Consider the following 19,747-nt stretch of genomic DNA (forward strand, 5'->3'; position numbering starts at 1 on the left):
ATCACATGTGCAGAAAATGTAAGGTAGAGAAAACAGAAAAGTTTCCAATGCTGTGAGCCTGTTGCTAAGTTTTGTAGAAGAACTGGCATATTTACTCAATTGTCACCTTGAGTTTTGGTAATTTCTACACATGCATAAACACATGCACACACTCTACTTTCCTCGGAGGAGCAGGGGAGTGCAGATGCTGTTCTCTGCACTGATTAAGTGTAACAAAGATAGTCCTTGACCAGAAGGAAATTTCAGGCTTGTTAAGACAAGAAGGATGTAAAGGCTAGAAAAAGCTGACTGTAAGAGGTCTTGGGTCAGATGGTGAGGAAAAGATGGTAGTAATAGGAATAACAGGTCACTAGAGTGCTGTGACCTTTCAGAACCAATATAAATACTTGTGATTCTAATCCTGCTTTTTTTCCATCTCTCCTCCTAATACAGGGAATTTTTCTGAAGAATTTGCTGGAAGCAGATACATGTGAATTTTCTGCATGAAGACTCTCAAACTGGATTACATAATAATATGCCTGTATCCTCTGCCTCTGTTTGATCCTTAAAAATGATTAGGATTGTATATGAAATTTAACCCCTTTCTGATGAGTGACCTAGACATGAGTTTACATCGGCAGATGGGCTCTGATCGGGACCTCCAGTCTTCTGCTTCCTCTGTGAGCTTGCCATCAGTTAAAAAGGCACCAAAGAAAAGAAGAATTTCATTGGGTTCACTTTTTCGGAGAAAAAAAGACACGAAACGCAAGTCTAGGGATTTAAATGGAGGTGTTGATGGAATTGCAAGTATTGAAAGTATTCATTCAGAAATGTGTACTGACAAGAACTCTATTTTCTCCACGTGTACCTCTTCTGATAACGGAACAACCTCTAGCAGCAAACCAAGTGGAGACTTCATGGAATGTCCCTTGTGCCTTTTGCGGCACTCCAAGGACAGGTTCCCAGAGATAATGACTTGTCACCATAGATCTTGTGTGGATTGCTTGCGTCAGTATCTGCGGATAGAAATCTCTGAGAGCAGAGTTAATATTAGCTGCCCAGAATGCTCAGAACGCTTTAATCCTCATGATATTCGTTTGATATTAAATGATGACATCTTGATGGAAAAATATGAAGAGTTTATGCTTAGGCGATGGCTGGTTGCAGATCCTGATTGTAGGTGGTGCCCAGCTCCAGATTGTGGGTATGTATTTTTTCTATATTTGCAAAAAAGTCACAGTGTAAATACATAATTTTCATAGCATTATGATTTTTGAAAAGTTACATGCTTTACTTAGGTTGTTGTGACTGTTGTACAAGTAGGTAGCAGGTAGAATTCTCTTTAATAAAATAAAGACAAGAAATCAAAACAAATGAAAATGAAAACAGGAATGAGAACCACTCCAAGCCACAGCCACCTTCCAAAATAAAATGCTTTCTTGAGTAGGTTTTTCTTTTTTTTCTGCACAGAGGGAATTTCAGCAATGTCAAGCAATTTTTATTGGTAGATGCCTGCCATTTATTTACAGTAAGCAAAAGAAATTTAGATGTTGCACTGCCAAGGCAATGGTACAGAGCTCAAACTGAAGAGAATTGAAAAACTGGTGACAGTAATTTAACTTAATTTGTTAAAGCACAGTGGGTAATTTGGCTTTTTAACTGTGAAAAATGATTTAAGCTTTTCTTTGAATTAAAAGGCCTCTCCTACTTCAGATATCTTCCATCTTGTGGCTGATTGAGACAGCACTTGTTGCCTGTCAGCAGGATTCTGATGTAAGATAATCAGGTTGTTCCTGCTTATTATCTGGGAACGTAATGTTTTAACTTTGCTTTAATACTTTAAACAGTTCTGAAACCATGCTGAATTCTAAATAGGCTGAATAATACTGAGCAGCAGCTCATCATGCTTTTGTGCTGCTGGTGTCTCAATGCCATTCTTCAGCAAGCTGCTTTTTTAGAGATTGTTTGTGTTATCATACTGCTTAAAGATTATAGGCATGACTGCAATCCAGGTGTGCAGTGCATACTAAAAACTCAGAAGCTGACAGATCTGTTTCAAAGCCTCACAGATGAGCAATAAGAAGAATGAAGAGAAGGAAGAATGTTGCAGGAGAACAAACAAGATAGGACTGACTGTTAGGTAGATTAAATACTCCAGTATTAATGACCAGATGCTTAATGTTTAGGACTTACTTAAAATACGATTTTGCTTTCATACTTTGAAAGAAACAGAATTTGTTAACGCAAGTCAAAAGCAGGGACTGGAAAGTTGATAGTTTCATATCTGGTCCAAAGTAGATGGCATTGCTGTGGCATAGTTTGAGGATGGAAAGAAAAATAACTTGAGGGTTTGTAGGAGTGAGGGTGAGTAGGATGGTCGGGACAGACGGAGATGGGAGATCTCTGAAGCCAGGTCTTGGAACTTGCGGTTCATTGCAAAGGGCGTGGGTGCAGGGGCCCTGATTGGAGCTGCCAGCCACAGCTCCGAGCAGGCCCGAAAGAAGAACCCGAAAGCAAGACCCGAAAGAGCAAGAGGGAGGAATTTTCTGTTACAATATAATAAATCTTCTTCTGTGCTGAATATTCTAATTTTCACTAAACAATCTAGTACAAGATACAAATCCTAAAGCATTTACATACAGCCTATAAGAATCATTACATTACACTGTGTTACATTTTAAACCCCAAAAACTACTCTTTGGACCCCTTCTGCCAAACTAGTAGGGTCTGCTCTGACCCTTGGACCTGTCTGCAAGCAGAGGGTATCATTTAATCAAAAAGGGATTACCTTCTGCTGGCCATACTATTGTTTTCCAAAGCTTGCTTTCATTTCAATCTCACTCATAGTTTCCAAATTCTCAAAATCTTTTGCCAGGCAGTCATATTTATAAGGCTTTCCTGTTTCATCTTCCCCAACAAGGGATGTTTTGGTTAAGCTTTTAACAAAGTGATATGGGCAAAGCCAGTACAGTTTACTATTAGTATTTTGATACTGCAAAATAAAACAACCACTAGAAGGTATTATTTGATAGACAGACATATGCTTTGCCCTGAGTTTTTGGGTTACAAACAGCTATTATTCAAGCTGAAGAGAAGCATTTAAGACCCATTAAAATATTTTCTGTTTTACCATGTTTCAATGGTTCAGATACTTTTTTAGTACTTAATTAAGTGGACTAAGGCAGGCTTGTTTAACCTGTTTTGGTTTTTATGCGTCAATTTTCTTATCTGTTTTTTAAAAAACAAACTCCTAAGTATCTTTTAGTGGTCAGAAACTGTGATGATAATTGCTATGGATAACACCAACATAAAAATAAAAAGTGGGTGTTCAGAGCAAAGTTAAAGTTTCAGACAGTCATGTGGGACCACAGCAGTGCATTAGTGTGCAGCAAGTATTTAAATCATTGCTCCAGAATTGCTTGTTGCATGCTCCATACATGCGAGGGGAATCCTGTGAAAAATACAGTATATTGCCAGGCAGATAAACTCTGCCAATGTCTGTGTGAAGGGAACAAACTTGTACTGCATGGACAACCTTATGTTGTGCTTTTGATACCGTGGTTTTTCCTTATACTTGAAGTGGCAGGGAAATGCTTCACAGTGATAGATGAATTCTGCTTTTAATGCATAGAGTGCCTCCTCACTGAATTCTCATTACTAGTTTAAAGTGGAATAAAGTTGGCTACTTGGGTACTTCTCAGGAGGATCACTGTTTCTGGATGCCATCCTAAACAAACAAGAGCTCCTGCAATCATGTTTTGTGTTTTTCCCAGCCTTCTTCTGATTGTTTTGAAACCTTCAGAACCCTTAGATCTGTTGGGCAGCAGGGATTGAGAATTCAGCAAAAGTCAATCTAAGTAGTTTAGGGGAAAGGGCATACATACTACTTGAACAACAGAAAGCCCATCATTAGTGCCTCCAGCAAGAGTAATACCTGTGTATGAATCCTCCAGTTAAACATGTAAATTTGGCTTCCAGGCAGCCACCACTGCACTGTCTGACAAGTCTGTATGTGCCTAGCTGAGGGAAAGCACACAGAGGGAGGTAGGAAGGAGAAGTGGGAGTGGTGTGGAAAGTAATAATTGGGATTTGATGTTGTGGTGGAGCTTAGCAGGAAGATGAAGGAAGGAACTGTACAGGTGTAAGGTTTAGGGAAGCAAACACTACTCAGACTTCCACAGAAGAGCCTTTGCTAACAAATGCTGTTCAGGGATGATGCATGGCATTCAGCACACACAAACTGCAGATCAGCTGACGTTTGCTTTAATAATTGTGTGGTGCAACAGTAGTCACAGTTTCGAATTGCTTTGACAGCTAATCCAGTTGTACAATATGCAATTAAAGCTGGGGTTTTTTTTCTTTTTATGAACAGTTTTTGAATTGTTGTACCGGAATGCATTAGGTTTATGACCTTTTACCATGATTCAAGTATTTCATGAAAGAGTTGGATGGAATGCATTTGCTAAACTTGCGATTAATCCCAAAGTAGGAGGGGTGCAATAACTTCAGAGGGTAGCATAATTTCCTGAAGTTGACTTGAAGATTAGAAACAAGTACCGTAATAAATAGGAAATTGGTGTGAAATTGAGTATTTTGGTAGGAAAAAATTACTGCACAAATAGGTAAAAAATGGATGGTGCACAACAGTGCTTCAGCTCTTCTCAGCATTGATCAAACATCCCATGTAGTGTTGTTTCAGGGTTTGGGCATCACACGAAGTCAAAAACCTGGACCAGATAAAGAGCAAATAATTATAAAAAATTTGATCCCTGAAATGAAAAAATGGAGGGAAGCTAGATCAGTCTGTTAAAGCATAGGGGTTTTTTTACATCATTGGTCTCCTGGGTTCTAAGGAAATAACAATTAATAGTTAATAAGCAAATAATTATGTTTCCTCTCTGTTTCAACTCTATTTGGGTAAAAACAAGTCCTAGGGACAGCAAAACATGAACCAAACAGATCTTGAAAAAAGTTATCTACAGTACCAAGTGTATTGCTCTTAATTCTGTCCCAGTGGAGAACTTCTTATCCTCCCCACAGGAGAACTGCAGATCAATTTGGAGGAGAAGCTCTGCTGCAGCAGCTCTGCCCTGGATGGGCTGAGGGGTCTGCACTGCAGCAGCCCATGCCAGAATGGTCCATACCACTGGCACCGCAGACTTTCCGACCCTGGGCTGCTTCATCCGCAGCTTCTCTTGCAAGCTCAAATGCATCCTGATCATGGTTGTTACCTGAAACACTGTGAAAGTCTGGACCAGCAGTGGTAGGAGAGATAGGAGACACTGTCACATAGGTGATCCTTCCCTGGGGAAGGAGCACTGGTACAAAACCTCATGAGCCTTCTCCTAGACCAATATCTTCATATTCTGGTTTTCATACCAGTTCTCCAGTGTAATTTTAACAATCGTCACTGAATCAGTATTCCAAATGTGTTCTGTCTTTTCTTCTGTTTGAATTATTTAATGGTTTTGTTCTGAGATTGTATTGCTGACATAGAAGAGAGCAGCAATTCCTAAATTTTCATACCTTTAAAAGGCAAAAAGCAGATCATGCAAAAGAGTACAGATTCTTCATCCATCTTTTCACTGTGCAGCCTTCAATTAATGGCTCACTGCATCTGTTTTTTTACTGGATATTACTTTGAGTTTGGTTGGTTATCCCTTCTCTCAGCCTAAACAAGGACTTTAGGCCTTCACATCTCCTTTAAAAAGAATGCAAATGTTAAAATTAAACCTGTAATCCTGTACAGTTTGAATTGAGGTTTGCTCTGGTCTAAAAAGTTATCTTCTAAAGGTGTGCCAAATACATCAGTCCCAGTTAGGGAGTGCTTTCAGGGATGTGCCCATGCTTTATTAGCAATAGGAAGGTGGCAGGATATAAATTCATACTTTATTCTGTGTCTTAGACTTGAGATTTTTTTGGTCTAACATTAGCAAGCCTTGAATGTATCCCTCTATGTTGAAGAAATGTTTGGATCAGAGTCTCTTTGTGTACATGCAAAGCAATTATCTCTTCAGTTTGCAGAAGGTGGGGAAAATGAAGCTGATTAACTTGGCAGCAATATGGAAGAGTCTATCAATTATTGAAATAAATCTCTACTTGGAAAGCAAGAAATATTTATAAACAGACAAGCATGTATCTTATTTGTAACTGCATCATCTCTAAGTTAAATGTTGGAAGTCCTATTTGTTTGCGAGATTTCCTAGGGAGGAACATAAAATATGCTGTTTTAAAACAATAATGGAAGGGATAGGATTTGCATTATCTTTGCAGAGTTTCAGATCTAGCTACTTAAATAAAAATAGCTAAATTGTGAGTGGGGAATATTTTTAAAGTATCATTGCTAACAAAGAATATTTTGAGTTAATTTATGCAACTGCTATAAAATGGATAGGGGGTAAAAATAAACAGTCTTTTAAGATAAAAATACCTTCATTTGAACAGACTGAAACTTAAGTCTTGTTGCATTTGTAAATCTGTTGAAGTCTACTCAGGGACCCTGTTCATGTGAATAAAAGCATACATCTGTTTTAAATGTTCATACCAGTGGACTTAGTATTATATATTTAAAAGAAAGCTATTGCATAAAATCCTTGAAAAAAGCAACAATGAGTATGAATTAATAAACATATATACATATGTTTGTATTTACTGTTAATGAGAACACACTGTGGTTTTATCATGTGAACTTTGAAATGCAGGTCTAATGAAGGAACAGTTTTGTCACTTCGGCTCTCATTGTATAATTGTGTAACTGTTCATGTAGTGTCTGATTACAAAGTAGTGTAACACAGTTTTGTAAGTCTCAACACTCTTGGAGGTTTTTTGCTCTGTAGTATTGTCAGAGTAAAGGTGGCATTGAGGCCCAAACTCTTATCAGTTTTTTCATTTCAAGTGTATTTTTTTAAATGACTTAATTATTGAGAAACCAAAATCCTATTTATAAATACTTGGTTTGTTGTTTTGACATTTTAAAATACAAAGAGTTAACAAACATCTATTTAAAGTAGTGGTATTAATGATAAAAGACAACTCGTAAAATCCTAAAATGTCTTGCAGTGCTGAGCCAGATGTCGTTACAGCTGTAGGTTACACTGCAGATCACTTAGCAGGGATCCTCCCTCATGGACAGGGTCAACCCAAGACATGCCCACAGTGACTGGGTGATTTTTGAAACTATAGCTTTTCCTAATTGCTTAAACACCTTTTTAGGGTTTATTGTCCCACTCTTCTAGACTGTGGTTTCTTGGTGACTGTAAACCTTACAGTATTGCATTCTGCTTTAAATACAGTGTATTTGAATATTGCATGGAGTAAAGGTGAGTGAGTGTTGCAGTGATTATAGTATTTCTGTACAATAGAGTTGTGGAACTGGCATTTAGGATCTGGTGCTGGCCACCTCCTGAAGGAAGTAGTTAGCTTCTGATGTCCACTGCCTTTGTACCTGCTTCAGCTGCTCTGACAGCTCTCTGGTCAGCTTTGTTCTATAGAATTGGTTTTAGTAACAAAATTCTCTCTTGATGTAACAAAATGCCCCTCTTGATGTTAAAGATACGCTGTGATCGCGTTTGGATGTGCCAGCTGCCCCAAACTGACGTGTGGACGAGAAGGCTGCGGAACGGAGTTTTGCTACCACTGTAAGCAAATCTGGCATCCCAACCAGACCTGCGATGCTGCTCGCCAGGAGAGAGCCCAGAGTCTGCGCCTGAGAACAATTCGTTCTTCATCGATCAGTTACAGCCAGGAATCTGGAGCAGCAGGTATTTCTGACTGGGGTGCTGTGTCTGTAAAACATCTCTTCTGTACATTGGCACAACTAACCCTAGATAAGGAAAGAATGGAATAGTGACATGGTAGATAGATACTAGATGCTTTGTCTTTCAGAAACATAAAATAACAATTCTAAATTTGGATTAAAATTTTAAATGTTATGCTTTGAAGTACTCTGTGACCAGAACATCTGACTTAAGTCTTAAAAGCATGTCACCATTTTAAGTTCTTTGTAGTTGAAAAATGGGAAATCAAATGAACTTGCTGCAAGGCATCCCATGTCAACATTAGCATGTTGACTTTTTTAGTTGTATCACTTAGTACACTTGTTTTCTCCACTGTAGGTGAAGTTCTTCACCTGTTAAAATTAAGACTTGTAACCACTGATTTTCTGTTTTCAAAAAGACTATTACTCTGATGCCAGCTCTGATGTTTGACATCTTTATTAGTACTAAGTTCAGGTTTTCTAGGAAATGCTCATCTGTCTTGTCTACCAGAAGGCAAACAATTCCATCTCTTAAAGCTGAGCTTGTTTGTAAATCCCAAAAAAAAGCAGATAAACTATTCAGAGTAGTGTTTAGCGCATCAAAATTGCAGTTTGCTGTTGATAAAAATTGGCTCTGAATTACACCAAGCTCAGATTTATTTGGCAGCTTTTGTCTCTGCCTGAGCAAGCAAGGTAGATATTTGGGGTAAAGAGTCTCACTTGCACCTTGTAGTTAGAGCTGTTTTTCTCCAATTGAGCCCCAGACTTGAGAGTCTCTAATTTGTAATTTGCACTGGCTCATTTTAGCAATGCATCCCATCTTGCCCTAAAAATTGGCATCTTGCTCTTGCTTTCAAATAAAATTGAAAATAAGCTAAATAAATTAGCACACCAGCTCCTTTCCTTACCCTTTCAGTTCCTCTCAGTCTGAAGAGCAGTAACTCTGCCTTTCCTGTGCTGAAGTACTTGCTCTCTTTACTTTCTGCCCTGTAGGCTGTGCTTATGCTCCCATGTGGGAGTAGCTAATGAATCCTTTCAGCTGCTTACTCCTTGTGCACTGGGGTTGGTAGAGGTACTTTTTTCTGCTGGTTCTGCACCTCTTTAGGTATTCTTTCTATCAAGCAAGTGCTCTCCTTTCCCTTTGTTCTACCTGGTAGCACCGAGGCAGTAAACTTGGAGTTCTGCACTAGGAGCGGCAAGGTATTTCTGCTGCTGTGAATAAATAGCTTGTCCTAAAGTGCAGGTGCTAAACAGGAGTGAAGATCACAACTGCGGTGTGTGTGTATTTCACTGTTGCTCAATGATCCCTTGTTTGAGAGAGCTGGTCATTTAACCTCATTTTTCCACATTTGACTTGGGAACATGGAGATTCTCCAGAGTTTTCTTCTGCTACACTATATTTTTTTTAGGGAGTGAGTAAGTATAAAGTAGGGCTGTGAAAAGGACTGAAGAGGAGGTTGGCAGTACCAAGAAGTGCATTTATGTGAATGGGGAGATGGATTTAAGATATGTTAACAGAGTGGAGACTGAATATTAAAGTACAAGATTCATAACAGCATGAAACGTAAAAGAGGATTATATTTAAAGAGACCTTATTATCAGTCCTGTGTTAGCATACATATTTAATGTCAGACTCTAATATATATTTCATTAAGCTCAGAAAATCCTTGAACAGAAAGTATGCATTAACTATTCGGTTTCTTGAATGTGGTCTACTCCACCTTGTTTTCATTAGTTTTGCTTGGTCCAAGGTTTGTAAAAACAAATTTGATACCAAGTCATGGGCAAATGAAGATTTGTAAAGCAACCTTATAAAAAACTTCTTCAGTTTTTCAGATAATGGTTGAATCAGTTTTCCCAAATGTATGTCTGTATTGTGATTATATTTGATTGTCTAGGAACTGATATGATTCTAATATTCATTTTTAAACAGCTGATGACATAAAGCCATGCCCACGCTGTGCTGCTTATATAATAAAAATGAATGATGGAAGCTGCAATCATATGACTTGTGCTGTCTGTGGCTGTGAATTCTGTTGGCTATGTATGAAAGAGATCTCAGATTTACATTATTTAAGGTACATTTAAGAAAAAAAAAATTCTATGTGGTTGGTGATTTGTTTTCTAAAGTATTTAGAAGGAGATTCCCAAGTGCTGTAAGTCTGGCTTTCTTCTTGGAGTAGAGAATCACAGTTGAAGTATTCATATTAGAGAATTAAGACAGTTTTCAATACATGTATTTAAATTAGTTCTTTATTATTTTTATTTAAAAATATTTTGTAAATTTTATGCATGCAACATGTTCTTAATACAAATCAAGTATTTTGGATTAACACACCCTCTTTTTACTGATGTCTTAATACATCTGTATTGTCCTTGTATTAGGCAATAGAGAAGTTCTGATTATACAGGTTACTGTGAACCGTAGATTGGTATGTAGCAATATGCTTCTTGTTACATTGCAAAATATGATCTCAAGGCAAAAAAAAAACCCTGAAGAAATAACTGATGATGTGTTACATCTGTAACTTGAACCTAGAGACAATAATTTTGTAACTAGAGAAATGTTCAATAGTGTACAGCTACCTTGATTTACTTACTGTTTCTTTACAGCATTTTTCTCTCTATTAGCCCATCAGGTTGCACATTCTGGGGAAAGAAACCATGGAGCCGTAAGAAGAAAATCCTGTGGCAACTAGGGACACTTGTTGGAGCTCCTGTAGGAATTGCCCTAATAGCTGGCATTGCTATTCCTGCTATGATTATTGGAATTCCTGTGTATGTGGGACGTAAGGTAAAAACTGCTACAGCTCCCAACATGCTTCAGGTTTTACCTTCTGGTGTATGGCTTGGGTGATACTATGTTCAGTTGGGTATCTTAACTGGCCTCTAAAAGAAAAAAACAAAACAAAAAAACAATCTCCAAAAAACCAAAGCAACCAAGCTCTGCTTTCAGGATATTTTTGTCAGTTGTACAGGAATGAAAAGCAGTGTTTTTAAGAATCCAGATTCTCTTAAAACATGCAGAGCAAAACACCGAATATTTTCCAATTTCTACATCCTGCCATGAAAGCTCCTGCATGTTTTTATCAAAATTGCTCTGGTTTTAATCTCTGGTTCCCCTTCTGTCCCTTAAAATTAAACAATCTTTAGAGCACAAAGAAGACAAAAAGGATTTTTTTTTTCTTAAAAGCAGATAGTTACCAGGATTTTAGTGTAAAACTATGCTAGTTCAGGTTTGTGTATACACATGTTAAAGCATTTCTACTCAGCAGCTTGTTAATTGCCTTGGGCCAGTCCACCAATGTGGAGCAGTGTTCAGTGCTAGCTAGCCTGTCTTCATTTTACTTCTTCTGGGAAGGAGCTAGAAACAATCATGTTAATCAGAAGGCAGTTGATATATTTCCTCTTAAAAATATAATAGCTTTTACTATAAAGTAATCAACAAACTCTTATATGTAATTTAGGATATAGTAATAAGTTATCTAGATCTTTTGGAAATAGGCTTTTTAAAATGATGGCTTGGAAGGTTTGTTTTTCTGCTTTTATCAGCATGGATTCTCGCAGTGACTACTGGCACAGACTCATAATTCTGCATTTATTGGGGAGGAAAGGGGGAGTGTGTCTGCTAGACAAAATGTTCTGGGGTGCAGCTTTTCCACTGTATCTATTGAATCTTTTTCTTTCTAGCAAGTACCCTGCTATCTGCTACAGTTGTGTTTTGACCCTTTTGTTCTGTTACGGCTTGGTCCCATACAGTCATTAGAACCTTCTGAGTGAGGAAGGGAAGAAGGCAGCAGTTACCTGTTTCAAATTACATTTGCATAATTAGCTTTTCTCGTTATATTTTGGAATAGGACCCCATCACAGAGCACCTTTCATATATTAAAGTCTCAGAGCATTAGTCTGTGAGGGCAGGCTCATAAGAATTTCGGTGTTACACCAGTGCTTAGTGGTCATTTCTCTGTGACCCCTATCAAATATTTGCACTTCAAAGCATCTGATGATGGAGATCCCACAGGTCCTTCAAGCTTGGTTTTCTTAGAAAAATGTAGTATTTTTAACATAGGAATAGGAAGATAATTAACGTTAGAATCCTACTGCCCAATTCTTCAGCTGATGCAGAGAATCCTTTTGTTTTGCAATATGCTGTTACATATTTAATGATACTCTAGGTCCGTTCTTAACAAACCTAGCACTTGCAGCTTTTCTTGATGAACTGTCAAGTGAACACTGGTTTAGGTTTCTGATTCTCCTCTTCTGGATTTCCTTGTAGTTGTTCATGCCACCCTTTTGTCCAGTTTGAATACAGCAGTGAAGCTGCAGCATTACTACTGCTGAGTTAAATGAAAGGGGAATTCTGTGTCAGTAACTACCAGTTACCTCCTCTTCAACAACATGCTATCTTCATTTTGTGTGCTCTAAACCACAAACCCTTTGCCATTCAGCTGCACCTGGTCATTTCAGACCATTTTTTCAGCTTCTCACGACTGGAGTGAATTCTGGCATTCTTGCATCCGTGCCAGATTGTATTGGCCTGAATTTCAACACACACGTTCTTCTCCTTCCATCTTCCACATTAATGAAAATGTTCAATATTCTTGGCTCCAAGGCACATCTCTCAGAAGAAGTATGGAGTGAAGAGTATCCGTTTGGGTAGTTACTAAAAATTACTATTCACATGTTTTCTGTAGTTTCACATGAAGCTTAGTAGATTTTTCTCATCCTTTTTTTCAGTCTGGACTTCTGTAACTGCTTGAGTGTCATACAAGAATGTAAGAATTTAATTAGTCAGTGTGTGACATCTGTTTCTCCCCATCCTCAAGGCTGAGTTATCTTCTTACAGGAGAAAATTAAATTGGCATGATTTCTACTTGAAAAAAAATTGTGTGACCTTTTCGTTTCCTACCTTTGCTTTGATGTTTACAAGGTCCCAATTTTCAGGAAATGAAAGTTCATTCAGTGGTCTTTTACTTCCTCAGCTTCTTGGTTTATACCCTTTTTAAGATTTTCATTGCCATTTAACCATTTCCAGTTTTCCTGGATTTTTTTTTTCAGACATCTACTAATAATAATTTTCAAAAATTACTATTAATGACTCTGAAATTTGGCCTGCTGAGGTATTTCTCAGATCAGCTCATGTAAGTACACTCCAGTCTGCTGTATTTGTACAGATCTTACTTCTTTGTCACCAGTTGTCTGGCTCACAGTTGATCTTCAATGACAACTGAAGGGAAAAGAAAATAGGAGCAGGTGTCCAGTTTCATCTCCTGGCTGTCTTTCATTTTTGTTAAACAGCAAATTTATCCAATTTGGTCTTCCTTTTACCAGCACTGTACTCATAGAATAATTTCTTCTTGATTTTGATATCCCTTGCTTTTTGTCTCATCTAGTTTAACCTTTCTGATTTTGGCCTAACACCCTCATGCTGTTCTTCTGTACCCATTCATAGTAATCTGACCTACTTTCTATTTCCTTAACGCTGCTGCTGCTGCTTTGGTAAAGGAAGCTTCATTGTTCTTTTCCAACATTCTGTCTGTCCTTTGCATTGGAAGAGATTGTGCTTGTGCTTTGATAGAATTTCCTTGAGGAAGTGCTAGTGTTCTGGTTTTATAGATATAAGTCTTGTAACCTGATAGGTTCCTGTGTTTATTGAAATCTCTCTCCTGGCTTAGTATTTTTGTTTGGTTATTCTTTATTATTTCAATATCCAGAAGTTTCTTATTTCATAGTAGTTTCTACCAGTGTAAACTTCTATCTTGATGTTTTAAACCCATTTCTACTCTGTAACCTCTTCCTTACATTCCTTTTTTTTTTTTTTTTTTGTGTTTAAGGAATCCAGTACCCTTTATGGATGTCTGTTTGTTGTATTATGCCTTTTGTTTTGGGAGTCATAATTGTTCATAACAGTAAAATTCAGTGCCTTAGGCAATCCTGCTAATTGCTCAGAGCCCCATGAAACCTAATTTTTCTGGGTTTATAATTCTTACACACTCAAACTGTGAGAGTGTTCATGTTCAATTTTTCCTTTTTAATCCTTAGGCATGTTCAATATTCAAGTGCTCCCTCACTCTGTATTGCTGTCTGTATAATGTACCTCAGAGCAAGTAAATGCATCCTCTTTGCACAAAGCACAGTGCCTTCTCTGCTCTTTCCTTGCCTGCCTTGCCTGAACAAAGACTTTGTTTATTCCAAAATGAGACAGCCCTACCAAATCTCTAATTGCAATTATATTTTAGAAAGTACAGCATTCAATGGCATGCTATTTAGAAAGCATGACATGCAACTCATTTTTTGTCATTGTCTTCTTGTGTGCTCCTCTTTTGTGTTCTTCCTTAGATGGAGTGAGGATTAACTTGGCTTTGTGACAGCCATTAAGATACCTGTTGTTCCTTTGTAATTATATCTTAGCCAAGAATGATGACAGATGTTGTGGATACCTCAGAGAAACCATGTTCCTAGAGAGTAAATGAAACACAAATGTGGGAAATCTCTGTATAACAGTGACCTTTAAAAGCCTTTCAGGTTCTTGTGGGGTTTGTGGCAGGTATGTTTAACAGTCACATTGCAGAGTTACTGCAAACTTAAACCATCAGTAAGAGGTTTGGGTAGCAGGTTCCTCAGTAAACAGAAGCACAGCTAAGACACAGGTTTGCAAAAACATTTCTTGTTTCAAGAGCTTGTCATGAGGGGGTGCTGGAGCAATGGAGTTCTTGCTTTCCCCTCCTTCCAGGCTATGTTTGGTGAAGGCTTTCTCATGGCTCTGTTATGTCATCCTGTTTCTATAGATCTAGTAATCTCTGAAAGTTTCAATTCCATACTGTTCAGGAAAAGACAACTGGGAATAAGACGTGTCAATTTGATCATATGTGGCAATTCCTTTATCCTGAAAGTTTGCCTACTTTACCCAGCCATGTAAGCTGGAGTAATGATTAAACAAAGAAACAAAGCTCTTCAATTACTTAGCTCTTCAAACTTGAGGCTGAGAATAAACAGTTAATTGCTGGATGGAAGGACTTCTTACTTGTAAGAGGTTGCCTAAAATTAGGATATGTATAAATTTTATTTCCTTTGAGATAAGAAATAAATCATTGCACAGAAGTGATGATTGCACTTCTTCCATCCTTGCAGCAATGTGTTATTGATGTTGATAATACTCTAAACCCCCTTTCTTTTCTTCTCTCAAGATTCACAATCGATACGAAGGCAAAGACATTTCAAAGCACAAGCGAAACTTGGCTATAGCAGGTGGTGTGACCTTATCTGTAATTGTTTCTCCAGTTGTAGCTGCAGTAACTGTAGGTAAGCAAATACTACTGTTTTGTGTCTTGGTAGCACCTTGCAACCAGAACTCTATAAACACTTGTGAATGACACAGCTAAGTGCTGCAGTTTCCTTTTATAGGTGAAGGAACAAAGACGAGGAGGAGTCTGAGGTTATACATTTATTATGACAGAGTCAAGAATACAGTACTTGATTTTAATGTCGCATTTCCCAAAAGTTAAAACTAATTTTTATATTGAAAACTGAAGTTTCCACATTGTCACTTCTGGCTTTTAAGATTGAAATATTTAGAGGTTTTTTAAATGACCAAGAAAGAAAACTGTTGCCACAGAGTCTATTCATATTTTAATATCTTCATATCAAAATTTTCTCCATGCAGAACAAAAAGAGTCTCTTACACTTAACATTGCAGTAGTTGACAAACCACTTGTTTTGCCCTGGGAGTCAGTTCAAATTGCATCACACTGTTTATCATGGTGGTTGTTGAGGATAGCCTTTAAGAAGAATATTGCTGTTCCTTACAAAATAGTTGTCTCATCTTCCCAGGTAATTTCAAGATCACTGTAAACCCAGATTTTTTTTTTTTTTTTTTTTGAAAGGAGGGGACTTGCCTGGCACTGCCATGCTTCTTTGTTGCAGCACAAGCATCTTCACAGTTGCACAGTAAGCTGCTGTGGATGGCTGACTTACACTAAGACCCACCATTTAGTTTTAAGCTGGATCAGCCCCCTGCACGCACAGTTTTGTCTGCAGTGTTCCCCCTTGTGCCAGAAGCAATGCTCAGAGAGTAATGAGTAACCTCCATAAGATGAGGTCACTTTTTGCCAGTGAGGATTCAGATTTTAGCCAGTGAGGACTCAGTTTTTGTGGCATTAAACTGCTTGTTATCATTGGTGGACCATTGTGCAAATGAGGATATGCCAGCCATGAAACTGGTGTCAGTCTGCATTGCATTGTTCTCATGTGGCTGTGGTATCAGATCCCTGCTAAACAGGTGGTGGGACACAGAGAGTCATAGTTGTATTTATAAGTATGCCTTACTTCATTTCTCTCAAGCTGTTTCTTCTTCCTGAACAGGGAGGAAACATGGCTTTTCAGGGAAAGCAGTTTGGTTTTAGTTTGTGGAGTTTTACTCTTGCCCCATTGCCATTAACAAATGGCCTCCAGTCTCAGGGCATTGTGTGGTTTCCAAAATAATGACCATAAGAGTATGGAGTTCCTCCTTGAATGTGAGCAATTTCTAGTGAAGGAGACTTTGGAACCCTTATTTTAGAATAGACTGAGTAGCCTTTCTATTAGGTCGCCTTCTTTCCTGACTTTTTCAGAATGTGCCAGTTTGACATTTTTCAATCTCTGCTGGTTTTTGTACCTTCTGTCATGCTTCCATCAGCAAAACCATAGGATGATTTAATTAATATGCCAAAGGACTAACCTCCATTGTCCACTCGAAGTGGTGGGATGGATGTATGTGTATCTGTGTGTGCTTTAGGCTACAGTTCCTTTAGCTGGTTTCCCTTAATTCCTGCCACCGTACTCCACTGAATTGTTTACTTTTAAGGAAAACTTATATTGAAAAATCCCAGAGTAATAATAATGTTAAGTCCTATTAAATTGATAGCAAAGCCATGTCTCCCTTAAGTGGATGTAAAGTGAAGCCCCTCATTAAAGTAGTAGAGGTACTAACATTTTTAGTTGAGTAACATTTGAAATAGATCTCGGCTATTTCTACCTCTCAGGTGGAACAGTGGAGTCCCAAGTGGAGCTTTTGTGAATCTTTAAAGGACTTCAATTTTGTTTGTAAAGTATGTTATGGACATAGAGGAAAGTATTAATTCATCAATCATTAGGCTTCTCATCCTACCAATGCTGACGGAGGACATTCTGCCTGCTGAAAGTACTTTCCTGTCATTTCACCTTAGTGATTTACTGATATATCTTAATTTTGCTCCCTCCTGATCTCTTTCAAGTGTAATATTAAGCAAATATTAAGTAATCTTGGAAAATGAAGTTGCCTTTATGAAAGCCTGTAAAGTAAAAGTCACTTTTAATGAAAGACTCTACTTCCCTCTGTAGGTATTGGTGTTCCTATTATGCTGGCTTATGTGTATGGAGTTGTTCCAATTTCCCTCTGCCGAAGTGGAGGCTGTGGTGTGTCAGCTGGAAATGGAAAAGGTGTCAGGATAGAATTTGATGATGAAAATGACATAAATGTTGGTGGAACAAATGCAGCTGTAGGTAAGAAAATTCAGTGTTCTGTTTTCTATAAATACGGGGTTTGTGTCTTGATACTAGAGTAGTTACTTGAATTTGGGGCTGCTTCTGCTCATTGCTGAAATTGCACCTCTCAGATGACAATTGCTTCTCTGTCATTTTGTGTTGGGCTCTATTACAAATGTTACTGCCCACTTTAATCAAAGCCAAACTCAAGTCTTCTCCATAGGTAAAAGTTTTAACATAGTATTAATGTTGCTATTTCAGAATCCTGGTTTGTGGAAGCTGGCTAGACGTTTTATTTTTAATAGGGCCAACTAAAGACTGGTCTGATGCTTCAATTTTTTGATTACGTGGCACTACCCTGTGTGATGGGGTCTCTCTGCATTCCTTTTATCCATGTTTCCTGTCCTATCCATGGTTATTTTTTTGCTGTCTTAAGTATGTGATGTCAGGCATAACCATTATAGCAGCACCAAGAAATGTGCCTTTTTAAATTATTTCTGGCTCTTTGGGATTTTTTTTTGACAAAGTTCTCTTTTTGTGACCATATGTTTTATAAATCCTTCTTCTCAGCATAATTTCAGAAACAGCTTTCATAGTCTAGAAACAGCTAAGTGCTGCTTCCTTGGCTGAGGAGCCCTCTCTGTTTCTGTAGATAGCACGTCGGTGGCAGAGGCGCGCCACAACCCCAGCATAGGGGAGGGGAGCGTGGGGGGCCTGACGGGCAGCCTGAGCGCCAGCGGCAGCCACATGGACAGGATAGGAGCCATCCGGGACAACCTGAGCGAGACAGCGAGCACCATGGCCCTGGCTGGGGCCAGCATCACGGGCAGCCTCTCGGGGAGCGCCATGGTGAACTGCTTTAACAGGTGAGGGACCTGCAGAGCCTGCACCGCCCTGCTCACATGCAGGCACTGCAAGTGCGCCTCCTCGCTTTCCCAGGTTTTGCTTTTTGATAGCAATTCCTATTAAAAGGAAGTGTCTCCGGGAGATAAACAGTTCATCCCTGACAAACTTACTGATTTTCAAGAGATCCTGTCTGACCATAATCCTCAAGACTTTGCTTTTGTTTAGGCTGAGTGGGGTCTGAGATCTCGTTCTCCTGCTTCCCAGGAGAGCTGCCTGTAGGCAGGAGTCAGAGGGTGGCAGCTCATCTCTAACACAGTTTTGTTCTCTGGTGCACCTCACCCAGTAGTCAGAACTCCTGACTCCTTTGGTCTGCAGGCACCAAGCTGTGCCTTCAGAACACCTGGGTGGAGTGTGGACTCAAATGGACTTCAGGGAGGAGGGGAGGCAGATGAACATCAGGCCTTGCCAAGGTGGCAGCTTCTTGTCGCACGCTCAATGCCTTCTGTGAATTTGGACCTTTCTGGTAGTTGGCTCTCCTGCACCCTGAAGAGAAAGGGAGTCTAGAAAAAGAGTGTTAGCATGTGGGGTTCAGAATGGAATTTGCTCCTTAAATCAGCTGCCAACACTGCTCATTTTGAGTAATTTGGCATTCCAGGCTATATAGAATAAACAGTGAGATAGTATCAAGAGTTCCCCTCTGCTGGGACAGGTGTACCAGTCTGTGACTGCTGAGTGAGATATACAGACAGTCTTCTTTAAAGAGCTGAGAGTTAAAACAAAACAAAACAAAAAAAAAAACACCACACAAAAACCCTAAAACCACCAAACACTTAATTTCAATATCAATACACAGATAAACAAGACATTTGGAAAAAAGCTTGTAATTTGATTTCTGGCATATCTGCTGAGCCCAGTTTAAGATTGCTCAGATTTCTGTTATTCCTGTTGCAGTTGATAGCAATACAATGTAAAGCAGAGTACAGAACACAGTTCTCTGCCTCTTATTTGATTAGTAGTAATTTGCAGCAGGGGTTACATGGGTACTATCATGTCTTGAATTTATGTACCCTTCTGATTGTTTTTACTGGTTTTAGAGTATAGCGTACTATCTGCAGAAGAACTTTAGCTGAACCTGGAAGCTGTCCTTGTAAATCTCAGGAGGGAAAGAATCCAGAACTTTCAGTTAACGCGTTAAGAAATTAGTCTGGTCTTGCTTTGAGGTGTTTTTGTTTGCTTGGTTTTAATCAAATATAGTAATTTTGGCAGTGGGAACGAAGACCATGTGTCAGGAGGGTAAATAAACCCATCTGTACTGGAGTGACTCAGGAACTGTTTAATATTTACTGACTTATTTACTTACTGCTATCTACAAGGTGACACTAATTTTCAGAAAGTGGGCTTTAACTGTTGTGGTAGTATATGTAACTTTCTCTCTCTCTTTCAAAGACTGGAAGTACAAGCAGATGTGCAGAAAGAACGATACAGTCTGAGTGGAGAATCTGGCACAGTTAGCTTGGGAACAGTTAGTGACAATGCCAGTACCAAAGCAATGGCAGGATCCATTCTGAACTCCTACATCCCTTTGGACAGGTAAGAAAAATGTGGTGAAAATAGAATATTTATAAGCCTTGCTTATTAAAGGATATTTTAAGCTTGCCTCAGCTG

At 38.7% G+C, this 19,747-nt stretch overlaps 1 protein-coding gene across 4 annotated transcripts in view; it reads left to right on the forward strand.

Annotated features, from left to right (window-relative positions):
* The window catches only part of RNF19A (ring finger protein 19A, RBR E3 ubiquitin protein ligase), a 59,286-nt gene that overhangs the window by 37,031 nt on the left and 2,508 nt on the right, over positions 1–19,747 (forward strand). For all 4 annotated transcript variants that reach the window (XM_068183848.1, XM_068183833.1, XM_068183841.1 and 1 more), the window contains 8 exons: positions 433–1,183; positions 7,531–7,739; positions 9,669–9,813; positions 10,367–10,529; positions 14,923–15,037; positions 17,093–17,254; positions 17,889–18,102; positions 19,529–19,672. In XM_068183848.1, coding sequence (XP_068039949.1) covers positions 567–1,183; positions 7,531–7,739; positions 9,669–9,813; positions 10,367–10,529; positions 14,923–15,037; positions 17,093–17,254; positions 17,889–18,102; positions 19,529–19,672 — 1,769 coding nt within the window. In that variant the 5' untranslated portion in view covers positions 433–566. The remainder of the gene's footprint in view (positions 1–432; positions 1,184–7,530; positions 7,740–9,668; positions 9,814–10,366; positions 10,530–14,922; positions 15,038–17,092; positions 17,255–17,888; positions 18,103–19,528; positions 19,673–19,747) is intronic.

The sequence above is a fragment of the Anomalospiza imberbis genome, chromosome 1 (assembly GCF_031753505.1).
Source record: "Anomalospiza imberbis isolate Cuckoo-Finch-1a 21T00152 chromosome 1, ASM3175350v1, whole genome shotgun sequence".
NCBI lineage: Eukaryota > Metazoa > Chordata > Aves > Passeriformes > Viduidae > Anomalospiza > Anomalospiza imberbis.